The sequence below is a fragment of the Ilyonectria robusta genome (genome assembly GCF_021365365.1).
Source record: "Ilyonectria robusta strain PMI_751 chromosome Unknown BGZ61scaffold_8, whole genome shotgun sequence".
NCBI lineage: Eukaryota > Fungi > Ascomycota > Sordariomycetes > Hypocreales > Nectriaceae > Ilyonectria > Ilyonectria robusta.
The window spans coordinates 1,120,629-1,139,541 of record NW_025764442.1 but is presented as its reverse complement, the minus strand read 5'-3'; the positions used below and the strand labels follow the sequence as shown (position 1 = coordinate 1,139,541).

General features: G+C 55.0%; 5 protein-coding genes across 5 annotated transcripts; 3 read left to right on the top strand and 2 right to left on the bottom strand.

The window, feature by feature from the left end:
• Positions 1–1,601: 1,601 nt before the first annotated feature.
• On the top strand, positions 1,602–3,430 carry BGZ61DRAFT_517197 (uncharacterized protein; the record flags this gene model as incomplete). The annotated part of the gene is made up of 4 exons (XM_046252323.1): positions 1,602–1,876; positions 1,989–2,092; positions 2,571–2,891; positions 2,948–3,430. The coding sequence occupies 4 exons, from the start codon at positions 1,602–1,604 to the stop codon at positions 2,998–3,000; spliced, it is 753 nt and encodes a 250-aa protein (XP_046105466.1). The 3' UTR covers positions 3,001–3,430.
• An 851-nt stretch (positions 3,431–4,281) lies between these two features.
• BGZ61DRAFT_517196 (uncharacterized protein) lies at positions 4,282–7,034 on the bottom strand (the record flags this gene model as incomplete). The annotated part of the gene is made up of 6 exons (XM_046252322.1): positions 7,018–7,034; positions 6,604–6,963; positions 6,309–6,545; positions 5,963–6,250; positions 5,658–5,909; positions 4,282–5,604 (listed from the first exon to the last, which is right to left on the bottom strand). Exons 2-6 carry the CDS (start codon positions 6,913–6,915, stop codon positions 4,282–4,284), a joined length of 2,412 nt encoding a protein of 803 aa, XP_046105465.1. The 5' UTR covers positions 6,916–6,963; positions 7,018–7,034.
• Positions 7,035–7,837: 803 nt separating this feature from the next.
• On the bottom strand, positions 7,838–8,661 carry BGZ61DRAFT_477195 (eukaryotic cytochrome b561-domain-containing protein; the record flags this gene model as incomplete). The annotated part of the gene is made up of 2 exons (XM_046248864.1): positions 7,838–8,451; positions 8,514–8,661. 2 exons carry the CDS (start codon positions 8,659–8,661, stop codon positions 7,838–7,840), a joined length of 762 nt encoding a protein of 253 aa, XP_046105464.1.
• A 1,131-nt stretch (positions 8,662–9,792) lies between these two features.
• Positions 9,793–14,136, top strand: BGZ61DRAFT_350659 (uncharacterized protein; the record flags this gene model as incomplete). Its single annotated transcript, XM_046240254.1, has 7 exons — positions 9,793–9,895; positions 9,968–10,683; positions 10,738–10,935; positions 11,327–11,660; positions 11,726–12,102; positions 12,154–12,555; positions 12,610–14,136. The coding sequence occupies 7 exons, from the start codon at positions 9,793–9,795 to the stop codon at positions 14,134–14,136; spliced, it is 3,657 nt and encodes a 1,218-aa protein (XP_046105463.1).
• A 469-nt stretch (positions 14,137–14,605) lies between these two features.
• Positions 14,606–15,741, top strand: BGZ61DRAFT_450128 (uncharacterized protein). The gene has a single exon (XM_046245696.1). It carries the CDS (start codon positions 14,620–14,622, stop codon positions 15,256–15,258), a length of 639 nt encoding a protein of 212 aa, XP_046105462.1. The 5' UTR covers positions 14,606–14,619; the 3' UTR covers positions 15,259–15,741.
• Positions 15,742–18,913: the final 3,172 nt, after the last annotated feature.

The window sequence follows — 18,913 nt, the reverse complement described above, 5'->3', positions numbered from 1 at the left end:
GATCCATTCTCCTTCCTGGAGGGCGGGCGGAGGGCTGTGGTCGACAGGCCGTGTCTCCATTGTCCTCATGTCGAGCGGTGAAATTACTGGAGCATCTAGAGGCGTCGTCGGGAGGGGACTCGGGAGGGGACTCGAGTGGCGATCCATCATTGCGTCACGCGCCATGGCCGTCGCATTCGGAGTCGCAGTCGCAGGCGCAGGCGAAATCGAAGTCGGCCCTGGCACTACACCTCCATCTCTGACAGCAATCGAGGACAGCTTCTGGGCGGTTAGGAACAACGGCTCGGCGGCGTTGTGGTTAGCGAGGCGGATCGGCAAGCAGAACTGGCGCGTCGTCGAGGGCGGAGTCGAAGAAGCCGTGTAGTCGTCGGCAGGCGAGATGGGACTTGGCATGCCTCATTCAGAGAAAGCGAGCGCGGTGGCTGAGAGACGGGAGGAGGAGTATGAAGACCGGCCGCATGCGCAGCGGGACGTGGGAGGAATACGGACGTCAGGCGTTGGGCGAGGGATGGAAAACGAAGGCGGGCGAGACGGGGCAAGCAAACGGGGCAAAGCAGTGGCAGGCTCTTTCCCTTTCGCCTTCCCTTCCGCTTTTCTTTTGGGCGGAGGAAGGTTAAAACGCGGACGTGGGCGTGTACTTTGGTTCGCTGGAGGAGGTGGCGGCAGACACGGCAGACAACGGCCACGGAGACTGTTGAAGCGTAAGAATCGGAAATGTTCGGTTTCGACAACTGGGCTCTGATCCGCTTGTATCTATCCCTGATGTCCCTTTTGGGAGGGGGCCGGAGAATGAGATGGTAGTGGTGGTGGTAGTAGACGTGGTGGTGGATGTGGTGGTGGGTGAGAGTTGGCTGGCTTAGGTTAAGGTAAAGCCAGCCCTGTCCAGTGGTTGTTTCTGCTGGGCCGGGGATCACACAGGGGGCTCTTGGAGGCTCTTGGAGGGCTCACAGAAGGCACAGAGGCAGGAGACAGTTGGGGTGCAGTCAAGCGTCAAGTTACTTTGGCAGCAGAGGGTCACGCAGAGGGACGCAGAGAGACACAGAGACAGGCCAATCTTGGATGGCCCGTTTGTTAGAGCGGTCCCCGTTGCCCCCGTTGCCCCCCATAATGGTAAAAAGGCCCATGCTCGTGGGAAAAGTGGACATGGACGGCCACAGAAATGGTAGGACAGGACGAGGGCTGGATGGCGATGGTCTGCGATGACGTAGGTGAAGGGGGCCACCGAAAAAGCCACCCCGGGCCAAAAAAGCACCCTTGGCTCGTTAGCCAGGTTTAGCCATCCCAGTAGTCGCCAACCCAGTCGCCGACCCAGTCGCCAACCCAGTTCCAGCAAGTTCAGCTACACACTGTCGCCGTCACGCACGTCATTCTGCTCTGACTGTGCCTCACGCCTGCAACGGAGGCGTCGTGGTGTCGCGATCCCGAGTCGTACAATAAAGGGGGCCCATCGCCCTTTCGCCATCACTCGCTTTGTCTCTCTCGCCGCGAGCCAAACAACACGGCGGCTACGAGGAGCAGAAATACACCCCGGCTTGGTGGAACAACAAAAACACTGTATTGGACATTAGCCTGCAGATTCGACGGCTCCCTGACGTAGGTCGATGGCTCCCCTCCCCTGCCTGGCAGGTTCTGCCAACCCGGTTGCCCCCCCTCGAACGCCTCCTTTGCAACGCATCGGGTTCCATGCCAACTCCACCAAAACCCGCCCTATTACCCTACGATGTGTTACTGTACCAGCATGCCGCAATGCATCAGCGCCGGCCTGGTCCAAGTGCTGCGCGGCCGTCCCTAGCATGCCGTTCCTTCGCCCGGTCTATAATTACAAAATTACGAACTGGGCCAACGGTGACTGCTCCGTCTTTGCTACCGGCACTACGTAAGTACATGGCACGGGTCGCACAATGTGTCCCATGTACAATGTCCGTTCCTCGTGCATTCGGCTTCTGCACGCATTCGGTCGTAGTCCCGGAACTTCTTTGTTGCCGCAGAAGCCAAGGCAGTGATCGGCAGACGGGCTGCACCGCTGGATACTCCGCTCGCTCATCCCATCCACCATCCACCTGCCAAGCTACGGACCTTCCTAGGTTCCCCGGTATTCGTGCCTCGTTTCCGTTTTCTTCCAGCCTGCTCTCGGCCGTGGTAATTATAGCTTCGTTGATATTAACCACAAAACATCCCTCCGAGCACAGCCAACCCAGGGCGAATCCTCGTGCTCACCTCCTCCTCCTCACCATGGGACTCCCCTGCTACGCGGGACACTGCGCGCTAGACCCTAGAGCCCGCTGAGGAGTGCCAGTCCACCTTCTGACCTTCCCTTCAAGATCGGCGATCTCTCTCTCTCAGGGTCTTCACACCACCCACCGCAACTCAGATTTCGATGGGCAAAGACTCTGAGGCGCATCGCAATATGATATGCTCTCAGGTGCAATGGCACGGATCTCCGCCGCTTGATCATGAACGTCATGACTGGCATTGACGCCAGCCGCCAGCTTCCTCATTCGTCCCCGGCTCTGCCAAGCTGGGTCGGGCTACTCTCGACGCCCAATTGACATCATGCTGACTCCTCTCAGCATCTGGGGGCCATCGCCATCTGTTTTTCGTCAAATCAAATTACATCCTGGCCCCGGCGGCTTTGACCTGGGCAGAGATTAACTGCGCGTGCCCTCCTCTCCCTAACCCTTCACCCCTTCGTCCTCACCGACAGCAGAGCAGTGCGATTTTGGCATGGCATCCAGTGGGGAAGTCTTTCCTGGGGTCAGCCCTCAATTTCATTTTCCAAAGTACGGACGTAGCACAGATTGGGTCTCGGCGTCTCGGCATGCCACGCGCCGTCATGGACAAGACGGAATGGGGCCGGGGAAGCGACCAGCCCCTGCTCGCTATCCAACCCAGTTTGTTCTAATTTGCTTCCCTGCTTCCCTGCTACTCACTTACATACCATACCTAGCATCTGTTATTGCCACCGCTCCACCGTCACCCGCGGCCCTACTACGTGCGTAGTACCGGCTGTCTACGTTGTTGGATCCAGCGCTCTCGAGTTCCAAGCTGTCAAAAAGGCTTGATGTTGGTCGACACCGGCTACGCAACAATGGGTCGAGTCAAAGCGCGCGCGCTGGCGTCCGTTCCGCGACGGGCACACTGCACTGACGATAGAGGGATTTCTCTCCCCGCCGCCCCCCCACTCTGACGGGCCCTCGAGTAAACACGTTTCGGTCCTGCTCAGGCACCGGGCTGTATTCGTACATGCGCAGTATTATTGACTAGCACGTAGACAGAAAAAAGTGCTGCTGACGAGCTACTACGTCAAGTCAGACATCAACGGGGTGAAACACTTCATCGCACTGACTGCTGTCAGTAACGGGTTTCGGTTTCAATGTCTCGCGTCGTGCCCTCACCGTCGCCTGAAGCAGCGGCCAGTTTTGAAGTTTCGCCCCCCATGCATGACGTCTTTGCGTCCTTGATACGCGCCGTGACGTCAGCGGCGCGCCACCGAGATCCTGGCCAGATCCAGGTTGGGAAGCGGTCACGCAGGGCGACACGTGTCCAGCCTTGCCTCTAAAAAGGAGGGCGGATGACCCGAGAGCGGACCCGGCTTCGGTGTAGGGTAAGTTGGAAGTGGGGACGGCACCGCACCGACAAAGTCCAACAAATTGCTTCTCGTCATCTTCAGGCCCTGCTATTCGAGAAGCACTCTAGATGGCAGGGATCGTCGCCTCCGACCTGCCCTACGCGGCTCTGCTCGCAGGCATCTTCCCGGAAACTGTGGCTGGAAAGGGGCCGGAAGGCAATCTGTTAGGGCGGGGTCTGTGTTCGCCCACCCTTGATGCTCGTCAAGCCTGGCCGAGACTAACAAACTCACACGACGTTCCGAAGAAACCGTGATTTGCTGACCTGGAGCTTCCAAGCCCCCGCATTCGGCGCCCGCCCGCCCTGGAATGGCGATTGCCGGGTTTAGGGATGGATTATCGACGGGCCGTTGTTCACATAGCAGCCCCGGTGAATATGGAATCCCGACTTAGAAATACATGGGCATACAGAAGGTTGACTGAGGAAATTTGAAAACTGCAATGGAATCTAAGTAGCACCCTACACAGTACACTCTCTAACCGACCAAATAGTGAAGGTAAGTAATAACGGCCTCATAGGAGCTTTCGCCTAGAATTTGTTCAATAGTATTCATTGAAGTGTATATTAGGAAAATAGTAGCTGAAGCATGATTTGTAGGAGTATAAGAACTAAACTAAAGTAGATCCCTTAAGTACTAAATGATAGCGAAGGGCTTTAGAGCTTCTCATTCTCATCACCGGCCTGCACGAAGTCCTGGCTTTTCATCTGGTTCGCCTTGACCTCCTCCTTGGTGGGCTTTTTCTCCTTGGTGAGCTTGCCCTGCTCCTTAGTCGGCTTGCCCTGCTGCTTGGCTGGCTTGTCTTGCTGCTTGGCTGGCTTGCCCTGCTCCTTAGTCGGCTTGTCCTGCTGCTTGGCCGGCTTGCCCTGCTGCTTGGCTGGCTTGTCCTGCTGCTTGGCTGGCTTGTCTTGCTGCTTGGCCGGCTTGCCCTGCTCCTTAGTCGGCTTGCCCTGCTGCTTGGTCGGCTTGCTATCCTCCTCCTTCTTGTTCTCTTCGACCTTTTTCTTGTCCACCACCTTCTCCTTCTCCTTCTCCTCTCCCTTCTCCTTGGGCCCTCCCTCTGTCACCTTGCTGCTGCTTTTCGTCTTATCCTCCGCCTCATTCTTCTTGCCGGACTCGGCAGCCGCCTTGTCGCCTGTCTTTTGATGCTGATCGTTGCCCCAGAGTTGGCATAGAATTTCCTTCTTCTTCGGCTTACAGCCAAAAGATTCCCTCCACCCCAACGAGTCTGTCAGGGGCGCCCAGGATTCGATGCGATTGGGTGGGTTCGGACTCGTGTTGAGCTCTTGGAGCAACGTTTCATCTTGTTCTAAGGAACAGTATTGCTTGGACCGCATCAGCCAGAACATCTGGTCGTCGGTGAACTGATGGTATCCCCGCAGCATATTTTCCTCGCGGCCATTCACCCGGGTCTTCCAAGCTCTGTATGCCATTTCGTGTCCGTAAGTATCTGCGATGACCTCATCCGCAACCTGCTTGCCGTTGAGATTGTAGACCTCGCCATTGACGTCAGTCACATTGATGAAGTTGTACTTTTCCTGGAAACAAAGCTGGCGGTAATCAAACTGGACTAGGTCTCCCTTAGTCATCCAGCTTTCGAGCTTGCCGGTCGACGAGAACATTCTGCCCTGAGCGTCAAAGGCATGTGCCATCTTTTGAGCCATGATGGTGCCGAGGCTCCCATAGTTGACGTAAGCGGGCATTCCTGGATCCATCATGGGCTTCTGTAGAATGCCCGCTGGGACGACTAATTTGTTTAGTTCCTGCGAGTAGTAAATGTCGACGTCGAAGGTGTTCTTGAACCACTTGAACTTGTTCGGTGGTCGGTGAAGCTCCTTGCGCCAGCTCTCTCGAGTATGCAACGCCTCCAGCTCAAGGTAGTCGTCCGCATTGGACCATAGAGAGTCATTCCGAGTAGGCTGGACTAGAGCCCCGACGTAGAAGTTCTTGATATCGGACCAGTCCCGCAAGTTGGGGTTCTATCCATAGATGATTAGCAACAGTGAGATGAGGGGCTTAACCGGAGACTTACCTCTTTTGAGAATCCAGCCATGATGTCCATGCTCTTGGCCTTTTCGATAGCCCTCTCCTTGGACTTGGGATCCATCCATTGTGTCTCCTCAAACAATTTGATGTACTGCTCCTTGATGTTCTGGAAAATACTCTCGGCAAGCGTCTCGGCCTCCTTGGAGTAAAACTCTTGGGCGTACATACTGCTCATAACGTGACCGAAATGCTTCGCCGCCCTCTCGGTACATTGTTCATTTCTCGTTGAGGGAGACTTCTGCCGATATAGTTAGCAGCATTTCGTAACAAGAGGGGACACATTCCACATACCGTGCCATCGATTTCTCTCAAGATGTTGCGGTAATCCTCTACGGTCCAATGCTCGAGGAGGTGTTGAGTCTGAAGGAAGATTTGCCAGACAAGGTAGGCTCTCACAGCGCTCTTCGATGAGGTTTTGACGATGCCTTGCAGGTCTGTCCAATAATGAGGGAACATAACCTCGGTGTTCTTGAGGGATGGGCGAGACACCGTGCCTGCCTGGTCACGAATAACGTCCCCAATCATAAGCTCCGGGGCTAACTCCGATAAACGGTCGACTGACATCTGGGCAGTGGTTCCCTTGACCAAATGTTAGTGGGTTCTAGTCAAGATAGAGAGATGGGAGATGATAATATACCTTGCCCCTCTGCCAGGCTTGAACAGTAGGTGCTATGTCAAGAATCCGGCGCTCCATCTTGAAGACCTGCTCAGCTAGATCATTATAGTGATGGGCCCGCCATTGCGACCTGTACGCCCGCTTGAGGACCGCAGCAATGATGCGTTTGTACTCGTAGGCAATTGGCTCAGAGTCATAGAGCTCCTTTCGTGGTAATCCATTGCTGATATAGGGCTCCACACCGATTGCCATGGCGGACTATTACAATATGTCAGCAGTAATTCGCCAATATTTAGTTAGTTTGATATTGACTCACGGTGTTGAAGACTGATTGCTGAGGCGCGAACTTCGCGAACCCCCAGATCTGGTAGCGGGCCATAGCGAGAGTTGCGTTCCGAACGATTCTACCGTCAGAAATATCTAAAGGAAGGGATCCGTTCACCATCGGCTCAGGGTTAGTTTCGATATCCTTCCCAAACTCCTTCTTCTTCTTCATCTTCTTCTCGTCGTGTGGAGGATCATATCTGCTGAAGGCGGCGTGAACTTTATCGGCAATCCTCACTGCGGGCTTCAGCTGGTATGTTTCAGGAGGATTATCGTGCATGCATGTTTTATAGTATCGTCTCATGAGGTCAATGGTGAACCTGTCTGAGTATTTTGGTGGCGGAATCTCAGACTTAGGCGCGTTAGTATGAATGTTTCCAACTTTGACGGGGGAGGGGTGTCCTACTCCGGGTTGTCCACCCAATATATCGTTCAAGGTGAGTCCGATGCTCCTTTTCATCATTGCCGTCGAGTTCACTTTCTGCATAGAGTCGAATAACTTCACTACGTCCTCATTTGGGTACATTTCTTGAGTTCTCTTGCCGTAATGTCCGCATGCAACTTCACACAACACTGGTAAGCAACATGTCGAGACAGTGCGACAGAAGGGAGGGACGCGACTTACATTCATGCCAATTTTCGCACGGATCAATGTCTTGGAAGTTCTCAGCCATGTTATCGTAGAGATTCATGGCGGCACTATCGCATTGGCTTGTAAGACAGTATTCCTTCCCATCAAAGGTGCTGCTCTGCCCTTCGGCCACTAAGGCCATGAAGGGGAGGAGCGGCAGCGCTCGGACAAGAGCCTTGCCGTGCATAGTGGTTGGTTTGTTTAACGTGAACTGGAGTTGGAGAAGATGCGAGGGGTGGAATAGAGTTGGAGAAAAAAGTGAGTGGTATGTTGTGGGTTGGAGATGGTGAGTTGTAGATGAGTGAAGGTTGGAAAATAATTCAGGAAGGCCAAGAGCGCCTTGTATTTATATAGAAGAGGAAATCAAGATTTTTTCCTGGGCCAGATGTATCTCCGATAGATGGCCTACCACCTTGAAAGCTATGAACCTTCACGACCCTTTTAAACAGCAAAGCATCAAAGCAAGAAAACTAAGAAGGTCCGGGAGATAATTTAGCGACCCTTGCGTCACACACCCTTCAATCAAATAACGAACTTTCCGGTTTATAAACTGTACGAGAAGGACCTTGGTGTCTCTCTCGTGGTCAGTTGAAAATCACGTTAGCGATGGCGCCTTGAACCCGAGCTTTTGTTTCTGAATGCGTGGGATGATCCCCACGAGAACCAAGAGAGACAGCGATCCAGTAGCCCATAACTTCAGCTTAAGGACGTTTTTGTTGTAGTCAGTGTCGACAGCGCTGACGACTGTCGCCAGGAGCAAAACAAGGACCACGTACCCGCTATAGCGGTGGTACTTCCAAATGGACTTGGCGTTGTGCTCGCCGCCGTAAAGCGCTGGGGTTGCCCACATGGTGAAGCCGACAAGGTACTGCAGCAGGAGGACGATGCAGGAGGTGACGCCAAGGTACCCGTGTAGCGAGTGGAAGTGGGCGCCATGGCTAGCAAACTTGTTGTACTCGATTATGGTGACGCCAGCCACCAAGAGGAGAAACGCGACCAAGTTGAGCGAGGCGTGAATGCGCTGGCCGATTCGCTTCTGTTCGGCAGTGTGGGTGGGCTGTAGGGTCAGGATGGACTGGACCAGCGTGAGGATTGCTAGAGACTGCGCGAGCGGGTGGCCGGAGAAGAGTATCAAGGGCTTGGTCAGCACGCTGGCCCAGATGAGAACGACGAGAAACAGAATGCCCATCTGGGCGAGGATGCCCGTTCCTACACACGGGGGACATTAGCTCTGAGGGGTCTTGGCGTATATCACGACGGTATGAGCGTACCGAGAACTAGGTTCCTGAACATCGGGACGCCTTCCTCTTGGGCAGCATCGCCGGGTCGACCGAGGAGCGGTTCAGTCTCGCGCTGCTCGGCGCCGTCAGACTCGATGTCTGAGTATCGACGCTCGGGGACGCCCGTCGCGCTCGCCATCTTGAACGTAGTAGTGAGGGGGGGAGCTCCTCGAGCTGGGTGGTTGAATGTTACGAATCTCGCCCTGCAGCGATGAGGCTTAGGCCGACAGACAAGGCGCACGGGCAAAACAGAAGCTGGATTTCGGAGGTATTCGCAGGGCAATCAGATGGTGATCGCGTACTAGGAGCGAGAGGTGGAAGCGGCCCGAAGGTGTAGCGGCCCGTATGTGTTTGCAGAGACGGATTTTGGGACAGAAGAAGGGAGTCGTACCAAGATTACAAATTCACCCACCGGCAATTGTCATGCTAATAAGACGCCCACTTCTCTCCCGTATCAATCGCATCCCCAAATCTTCCGTCAGGTACGTCAGAGATGACCGGAGAAACCTGAGAGCTTCAGCCTATCAGGAGCCGCCTTTTGCAATCCGAAGCGCGAAGCGCGGGGTAGCGTCGAAAACAGGCATTCACCATGACGCCGGACAATTGCGCCACAGATCGAGGCGGAATATCTATTACTCGATGGCATCGAGCACATCCATTGTCCGTATCGATAAGATCCCGTTCGGCGTTCGGGGCTCGGGAGAGGGTCACGCGAGTCGATGCATGCCATTGCAGGTGGCTCATTGCCATGGTCGTCTCTCGCCCATCTGTTGCCCGCGGGGCTCCGACAAATGCCGCAGCTCAACCACCAACAGGTTGCTCAAACCACATTTCCCCAGCTTTTCTTCCTCGTCTGGAATCCTTGGGAGGACCCCAAGGTAGCATTTATACTTCAACAACCTCTATGGCACCCAATAGCAACGGCAATGTACGGCCCATCCGAATTAGCGCCTGTCATGAAAACTGTCCGTCGTGGTCACGACACGGCGGGATTGGCAGCGGCCCTGCGCCGGTTGGTCGTAGGCGCCGCCGGCCACCGGAAGTGGCCGAGATGACCCCTCCTCTCCGGCGCCGGCCTTTCAGGTGATGCTCGCGAGTAATAGTTATGTGATAAAAGATAAGGATTCGTCAATGAAGCCCGTGGTTTACTCGCGCGTTGTTACACTACACGCTTGGCTAGACTGTTTAAGAGTAGACTGACACCCTGTTTTCTGAAAAACCTAAACCTCATTATTGATCCGAATATCCTCACCGTTCGCACTCACTCACTATGGCTTCAATTGCAGACGAGATTGAGTACAAGCTTGACGCTGTCAAGGCGTCGTCGCTTGCTCCTGACGAGATTGACCCGACGTTCCGATCAACATGTATTGGTGAGCCCCCTCCATTTCTACCCCACGTTGGATGTTGAGTCACTAGTACTGACGGGGGGTTGTCATTTATAGATCTGATTTCTGGTACACTGGGAGGCAAGATCCTCGGCTTCTCAGATCAATGGTTCGCCGAGGCCGCAAACCTCTTGACTCCTACCCCGCCTATCCGGCAACCGGGTAAGATGGTCTTCACAGGTGCTTGGTACGATGGCTGGGAGACCCGACGACACAACTCCGAGCCCTTCGACTGGGTCATCATTCGGTTGGGCGTGGCCTCCGGTACAGTCGAGGGAATCGAGGTCGACACGGCCTTCTTCTCGGGGAACCATGCACCGGCAATTTCAGTCGAGGGCGTCTTTAGCCAGGACGATGACGAGGTTGTCTCATGGCAAGGAGGCCGGGGGAAGTGGGAGACCATTCTCGGGGTTCAAGAGGGCGGCCCGTCACAGCGTTTCGGCTGGAAGCTCGATGCGCCAACCCGACAGCAGTACACGCACGTGAGGCTAAACATGTATCCCGACGGCGGTATTGCGCGGTTCCGCCTGTTCGGACACGCAGTGCCCGTCTTCCCCGACAACAAGGACGCCGTCTTTGACCTCGCGGCAGCGCAGAACGGCGGCGTTGCTGTCTCCTGTAGTGACCAGCACTTTGGCACCAAGGATAACCTCCTGCTGCCGGGACGGGGCAAGGACATGGGCGACGGTTGGGAGACGGCACGGTCCCGCACCAAGGGCCACGTCGACTGGACCATCATCAAGCTCGGGGCGCCTGGCTACGTCGAGAAATTCGTGGTGGACACGGCGCATTTCAGAGGCAACTTTCCGCAAAAGGTGGCCATCGAGGCTATTGAGTGGAAGGGCGAGGGAAACCCGTCCGCCGAGGCCGAGGGCTGGGGCGAGGTGGTACCGCCCAGTAAGACGGGCCCAGACCAAGAGCATGATTTCACCAGCTCGGCCAAGGACGCTGTGGGAACGCATGTCAAGCTCATCATGATTCCCGACGGTGGAGTCAAGAGATTGAGGGCATTTGGCAAGCGAGCCGTATAGGTCAGACTCGGTGCCTGGCAGTAGCTAGTACTGTAGCATATTAGGCAGCCAAAATACGGTGGTCTGGTGGGCTGGTTCGCCTTGAACGGAGACCCATTGCGTCACATACAGCTAAATCCCTTGATCATGTTCCCGTGCCTCGTCATCAACCCCAAACCAGCCATGTCAGCAATTTAATCTTGACGACACGAGGCCGCATTTGAAGGGAGCCTGGATCACCGCCGGTCAATGGGCTGGTCAATGGCTGAACCGGAAGGGAGATGACGGCTGGGTGTGGCGAGCACGGGCCCATTGTGGCTTTACTGCGCCCAGCATTCGTCCCAGGGAGGCGCCAGCTCCAAGCAACACCCAACGCCGGAACGTCTATTTCTCCATATCAGACAAGTGGGTAGGACGCCCTCCACGACCACCACCTCGCACGATACCACCGCGGCCTTCGTTTCCTCCACGAGACAACACATCGCGAGCCGCATACCCCCGTCTCCAACGTCACTCCGCCCGCGACCCCCGAAAACTCCCCTCACGCGCGAAATTCCATGAGCCAGATCCGGTGTCTGGCTGTGCCCCTCCTTCCAGCATGGATCTAGGAGATTCCACCAGCGACGACGGCTTCCCGAAGCCCCGCGTCCTGCCGTCGGATCTTCCCAAGTCTTTGGACGACCGCCGACATGTTCCAGTCGATCTCATCCCCGAGACGGAGATGTACGATGGTTGGCAGGGTTAGTGCGGCATCGCCACTCCACCCATTGCTTGCGAACATCCACTGACGTAGCCGGTTGCCCAGGCCAGTCGCAGTTCCTCACAACGCCCGCTCCGGCGAAGCCCCTAAACTTTGGCAACCTATCGCTCAACGACAACAACTTTGATGATGACGTTCCAGCGGGACCCAAAGATAGCGACACGCGATTACTGGAAATGCTTGCTGCCCAAGCTGCGCACCAAGCCGGTCCCGGCTTTGACGACGAGGACGAGATCGCCAACAGTGAAACCCTGACCGACTCGGAGAAGAAGGATAAGCTTCAAAAAGCCCTGAACATGGCTGCTAGCAATGGTGATGTTGAACGGATAAAAAGGCTCTTGGGCGGACGGGGCAAGGAGTACATTGATATCAATGCCGAGGACGAGGATGGAACGCCACCCCTCATCTATGCTAGCTGCTTTGTTAGTTCTTCCGTTTTCACCCCCTAGGCCATACGCTGATATTTCGAGTAGGGCCACGAGACCGTTGTACATGCGTTGATCAACGCTGGCGCAGATGTCAACAAGCAGGATCGGAATCAATGGACCGCTCTTATGTGGGCCATGACGAATCGACACAAGGGCATTGCGAAGCTACTTTTGGATAACAACGCATCTTCAGATCAAAAGACGTCATCAGGGCGGACGGCTTTTGATTTTGTTCCTCCGGATAGCGAAATGTCATACTACCTCCACGACAACGGCTATAATATTGGAAACGCGGGTGTCGTTGATGACTTCTACAACCCTGGCTTCTCCCAGGACCGATTTGAGGAGGAGATGGCAGAAAACGAGATGCGAAGGCGCTTGATGATGGAGAGCGCCCGAGATCTCGAGGTTGACTTGGGCAATGTGGGCATGGACGATCAGCCCGAGGTGCGTGCCAGACCCTTTGCCTTTCTTCCTGACAGGTTGTACTAACATGACCAGCCGGTTGATGATTTCGAGGAGGAGCAACAAGAATTTGACTGGAGCCGGTGCTTGCACGACCAAATGTTTGTCTTCCAGGAACACGAACTGAATCGGATCCTGGACATTATCATCACCAAAATGACACCCCAAAGATCACCATCGCAAAAGCCTGTGCCCGCAAACATGATTTTCTTGAGTGCGAGGTACGCGCATTATCATTCAAGTCCAGAGTTATTGGAGAGACTCTTAGTTTCAGCCATGGACTATATCAATGATGTGGTCGAAAGATTCCAGTGGGATATGACAATACTGGCTTTCTGGATATCAAACGCAACTCTCCTACTACACTATCTTAAGAAAGACTCCGGACTTCTTGAGGCGACCTCTGAGTTCCAGGCACAGCTCGCCGAGCTGATCAACGAAATCTTTATCCTGATCGTCCGAGATGCAGAGCGACGTCTGGATAAGGTGCTAGATGTGGCTATGCTGGACCACGAGACAATTCCTGGATTCGAGGATATTACGTTCCAGAATGAGTGGAAGCTGTTTAAGCGAAAGGCACAAGTCAAGGAGGAGCCGATAGAGAAGCGATTCCGTCCTCCATCGCCAAAGCAGCGAGCGAAGCCTGCACCGCGAAACGTTACCTCTCTCCTCTCCTCCACCTTGTTCGTGCTGGACTTGTACGACATCCACTCGGTGATTACGACCCAAATCATATCTCAGCTTCTCTACTGGATCGGGGCTGAGCTCTTCAACCGAATCATGTCAAACCGGAAGTATCTAGCGAGGACCAAAGCCATGCAAATCCGCATGAATATTTCAATACTGGAGGATTGGGCCCGTACGAACAACAGGCAAGCGGAGCATTTTGAGGGAGGAGAGACGCGTTCATCAGGGGAGACAACGATGGAGGCTGCTCGGAGACACCTGGCACCTGTCATCCAACTGTTACAGTGGCTCCAATGTTTCTCGTCCCTAGACGCGGACGATCTAGAGGCGTTAGTGGGCACACTTCAGCAGCTGAAGAGGCTCAGTCCACAACAGCTGATGCACACGGCCAATCACTACAGGCCCGAGGTGGGCGAGAAGGGGCTTCCGAAGAGCGCAATGAAATACCTCGTCGCCATTCAAAAGGAGGCAACACTTAAGCGAGATCGACGACGCAGTGGAATGGTGACACCGCTGCCAAAGTCGGGTCAGGACAGCAGTCCGGTTACGCCCGTCAAGAGTCGGTCAAACGGCAACGGTCTAGAGACGCCTGGGAGCGTTCCCGGCTCAGGAAGCCCTCAGCAAGACGACTACTCAGACGACGACGATGCACCGGAGCACCTACTACTGGATCCCGCGCTGATGCTGCCTTTTACACTGCCATCGGTGACTGACATGCTCGTGTCATACGGAGCCGGGTTTGGAGGCATGAATCGAGAGCGGGAGCGGAAATATATTCCGACGGTACCCCCGGAGTTTCTGGAGAAGCTCGAGGTGACGGGGACACGGAAAGGGCCTATGTTTGGAGAGGCCGACTGGGAGAATGAGGAGGTGTGACAAGGAGCCGTGACAAGGAAGCTAGATAGTGGCCATGGGAGGTTGCCCGATTCAGGGGGCCTCGAGAGACGGCGCTGGAAAAGACGGGAATCGGCTTGACACCTGACAGCCTCCACCAAACCGGGACCCGAGTCACTGCCAGCCACGAGCACAGGGTAAAAGTGGACATGCATGAGGCAGGGCGGACTCCTGGGCGCCACCACAGTGAGGCGATTCGAGAGGCCTGATAATATTACGATGCAAGCTGCAAGGGACCAAGGCTTGGGGCAGCCGGAAAGCCGGGCCAGCTGGGGGATGCAAAAGCAAAATTGACGGGGCGGCAGGGCGCCGCCGGGACGGAAGCGCAGGTCCGAGGCAGATGGGATTGGACAGCTGGAGAGGCGGAGAGGCACGGACGAAGAGAAAGCAGACGAGATAGACAGAGGTTAGCGTTGAGATTGAATAGCTCAGCATGAGCGTATTGAGGGGAATATCTGGCCCACGATGCCATTCCCATACGCACCCAGGCCACCTTGGTGCGTCCCAACGATGCTTTTTTGTGACGGCGATGCAGTAGTGAGTTTAGGAGCGGCGCCCCGGGAGGGAGAAAAGACGTGGTGGGAAGCACATTGTTGGATGATTCGCACCGCGCCCGCCGAGGACGCGATATCCGGCCGCCAATGCATGCACTCAACAGTTGGCGTGTTCCAGCTGGGGCACAACGCACCGGGAGACAACGGCGTTGCTTCTGGCGGGTGCCGTCTTCCCTCCTCCCGAGGTCCCCTGATCCATGCCGCTTTCTCCCCCAGCGACTCTCCCAAGTGGTTGGTACACAGCGTCCCAGAAGGGGCTCGCTGGCTTGTGATGGTATGGGGGAAAGAGGAAAAAAAGAGAGATCTCACCGCCCCTCCCACCCCTTTCAAACGAGAAAAAAAATCCACTTCCACGCGATGGGTGGATGAACGGGGGAGAACCGGGGGCGGCACCAATCCCGGGGCATTTTCACGACGATGTGCTGGCGTTGAGCTGCCACGTCAGGGCATTGGCTGGGGTTTTCGCAGAGACCCTGGACCTAATACGACATCTGGGGAGGAGCGGGAAGTGCCAAGTTTGAGGCATTCGGAGTTGTGCTGTACCGTGTAGCAGCCCAACACGAAGGATTACACCGGGAGCCGGGGGGTCGTGGTGGCAGCGGTGGTAGGCATGTGCTCCTGGCGTCTGTCTCCTGATGGCTTCATGGCTTAGACGAGCTGAGGGCTTTTCGGTTGATTTTTTTTCTTTCTTTTTTGGCTTCCATTGGCATCTCTGGTGGTCCCTGGTCTCTTCCCTGGTCTAGTCCATTTATCCCAGCTCTGGAACCGGGGACGGGGAACCGGTCTGGGGCTTTTGTGGCTTCCTCGTTTCTTCTTTCACATTCCGCCACTTCATCGTGTTAATACTTGGAGGAATGATGGGAATGATGGTGGCTAAGGCACCGACGCTCAACATGGTAAGGCGCTTGCGATTAGGGCAGATCCTTTGCCAGGCCGGTCACAAGGCGGAATGCGGACCACTAGTTCCCATCATTTAGTGTCAACAGATGCCCGCCCTACACACTGCGCGTCCAAGGTCTCGTGATGAAGACAGTGAGACAAGCAGAAGGGGAGCAGGGGTTTTCCGTGCGGTTGCGGCATGAACTATACCGATTGAGATCCCCCTACTTATACCTACCCTATGTGTGTTTTTTTAATCTGCCCAGCCTTGCGGGGGAGATCGCGATCAACATGGCAGATAAATTGAGGAGGAAGATCGGAGAGAAAATCTGTTGGGGATCTGGACCAGTTCGTTCACCACGGCATGAACATATTTAGGGTTCCTGACCAAACATCGGTTCGGTAGTTAGGTTACCACGGACAAGCGAAGTCGAGATAGGAAGACTCCAAGTGGGGCGTCAAGACTCCCGTAATCTCATAAAGAGAACGGAAAGAGTACGATGATGACGAGGAAATAATGCTACAGTAGCACCAGCTAAAAAGGAAAATGCCATGAGGTCAGAGACAATACAGAAGCGGCAAGAATGAAACAAAGCGTAGGAAACTTTGGGCTTGGTAAATGGCAAGATCCCGGTAATGGCGTTGACAGAGACTTTTTTTACCAGCCTGGAATGGCGGCGAAAGTAACCCAATGAAAAGGTAAACAAAGAGCTTGCCTAGGCGATGTGGTTAGGTTCTCCCTGCCACGCTGACAGGAAGCATCTCGATGTACCCCGGCCGGCTAGACATACATGTAAACATTACACGCAGGCAATGGGCTGTCGTACGTGCATAAGACGGACAAACAATTCATGTAAACACGAGGAATTATGTACTCTTCCCCCAGCTCTGTCTCACCCCCTCGATTTGCTTGTCATGCCGCAACTGGAGCGAGCTCATGTACGTCTGCATGTGTGTGATTGTCCCGCGTTTTGTGTGCGCAGCGTGTGTGAGTGGTGGTCTCTTCTGGTTCGAAGATGGTGTGTCCAAGGTGCGGGTACCTTGCAGACCTTCCCGGCCTCCCCCCCGCCCCCCCTTCAGGGCCCATGTGCCACAGCTGCGGGGCGTCCCCTCCATCGCTTAGAGAGTCATGATAGGCCGCGAATGTGGCAAAAGCGGGCGTCTTAAGCTGAATGAAGGGATGCGAGGGAAAACATGGGAAAAAAACTGCCATGGACTAATAAAGTTAAGGCAAGGCGGAAGATACGCCAACAAAGAAAAAACTAGGACGGGGTGGGTTGGTGGAGGAGGGGCCCTTAAAGGTAGTGGCGCCGAATAGAATGGTGGACAGCCCTGAATGAGCACATATATACTTTCCAATAGAATACAAAGGAAAAGTAAAAATAGAAGCAAAAAAATCCCGCTTCCTATAGGGTTTTTTTTCTATTCAGATTAAATTTCACAAACAATTTTACGAGGAAGCTTCTGATATTTCGACGTGTCGGTGATTTTTTAGGCGTGCCCGCGATGCTCAAGACCCACGACCCACAAGGCCAGGGCCAAGGCGGGAGACGCCCGCTTTTTTTGCTCGGCCTCTCTTAACAACTCGGTTATCTAGCTGTGAAGGCTTTTCCTCTCCCTTGCAGAGCCGGAGGTGACGGGAGCAGACAATTTACAAGTTTTTCTAGTGCCGGTATTTGTGTGGTGTGGTTGGATCGTCTAAGTGCAATGATGTATTTAGCGAACTAAACAGGCCGTAGGCGCTCTTTGTCAGGTTAGTCCAGTATCGCCACATGCTGTGTGATGTTTGTGTGCGTGCCTTGCATCTATCTATCCGTCCACCTGAGATGGCGATATGCGGCAGGGACATGACAGTCGCATTAACATTCGATAGAGTCGTCCCGTCTCTCTACGTGTTCCTGCTGTGCGTCTCCCTCATCCCATGCGAATTGTATTTCTTTTTTTCCCCCTTTCTTTTATTCAGGTGACTCAGGCTTCCCCCCTGGTTGGGTGCCGATGCGGTCCGCTGTGTGCTGAGCTGTTCTGTGCTGTGTCGTGTCCGATGGTGTGTGAGTGGTGGTCTGGAGTGGGGACCCGGCTGCGCTACGGTCTACGTACAGGCCGGCTACACTTGGTACATGGTTGGTTTCCTCTAGATGCAAATGCCTCTCGGCCGCCGGTATGCCACCGTACGTATGTATCAAGGCGGGCGAGTGCGTGCCCATTGACCGGCCTGAGGATGGTACCTGGGAAACTCTGACCGGGTAGTGACGCGTGCGTTGCGTTGCGTTGCGTGCGTGCGTGCGTCGATGTGTTGTAACTGACACCAGCCAACTCGCGGTGGGCGTGATCCAATTGTGAGGTTGCGAGCGGCCTGTGCAGCCCCAGCCCGACGTGCTCCTGTTCTGGATGGACGGACGCACCTATTTTCTGGTAACATTGCGGAGCGGTGCGGGTTGCGGGTTGTACTATGTAGGTGCGGTGAGAGAAGAGAAGGGACCCAGACGTCACCTGTCAGGCTCGCAAGCAGCCATAACGGCCTCAATGGCCAAGATATCCCCGGCTGCACTGTGATTGCACGTTGTTTGTGTGGGCGTTGTGCCAGTTTGCCAATCTGTCAGTTTGTCAAACGACTCACCGCGAGGGCTCTTTCACCGTCTGTCTTGGCTCATGTCTTCCCATCGGCGCCGCATTTTCGCCTCTACCCACTCGCACGCCGCCGCTGGCCAACTGGGCCGCGGTCCTGGGCCAGACTAACAACCAAGACCCATGTCAACCCATCGACGTCGGGAGCGGTGGGTGATGTGGCTGTTGCTGGATGGGCACGTCTCGTTCGTCACGCTCGGGTTTCCGTCTGCCAGTCCACACTTCCGCATCCACATCCGCATCCACCTCGCTCGGCCTTGTGGGTTGGGGGGCACGGGGATGGGGGGCCGGACTAAGCTGGCCTGGGCCTCTGCAGCTTTACAGCCTTGCAATTGGCATCCCTAATAAAGCAAAGTAAATCAGGTAGCAAAGTGGTGGTGCTTGGTATATGTATAAGGCACGCTCGGCGGTCGCACGCTCCACCACTTTCTTGGACCCCGTCTCTACCAGTCTTCCTTTCCTGCCGCATCTTTCTTGCCTCATCTTTCTTGTCTCACCTTACTTTTGGCGTGCCTGGCTTTGATTCCCCATCTAGAAGCGCCTGCTGCGACTGGTGTTAATGTTGCCTCGGTTCTTTGATTCAGATTCACTTTCAGATTCGCTTCCCGACCCTCCTCCATTGCTTTGCTCGCCAAACTGCCCCATCAGCCGCGCCGCCTCGCCTATCGTTCTGGTTCCCGGCCGAGCACCACAAGATTGCC

Excerpts from the sequence above, each read along its gene's own strand:
- BGZ61DRAFT_450128 (XM_046245696.1), top strand. The coding sequence starts at position 14,620 with ATGCCATTCCCATACGCACCCAGGCCACCTTGGTGCGTCCCAACGATG.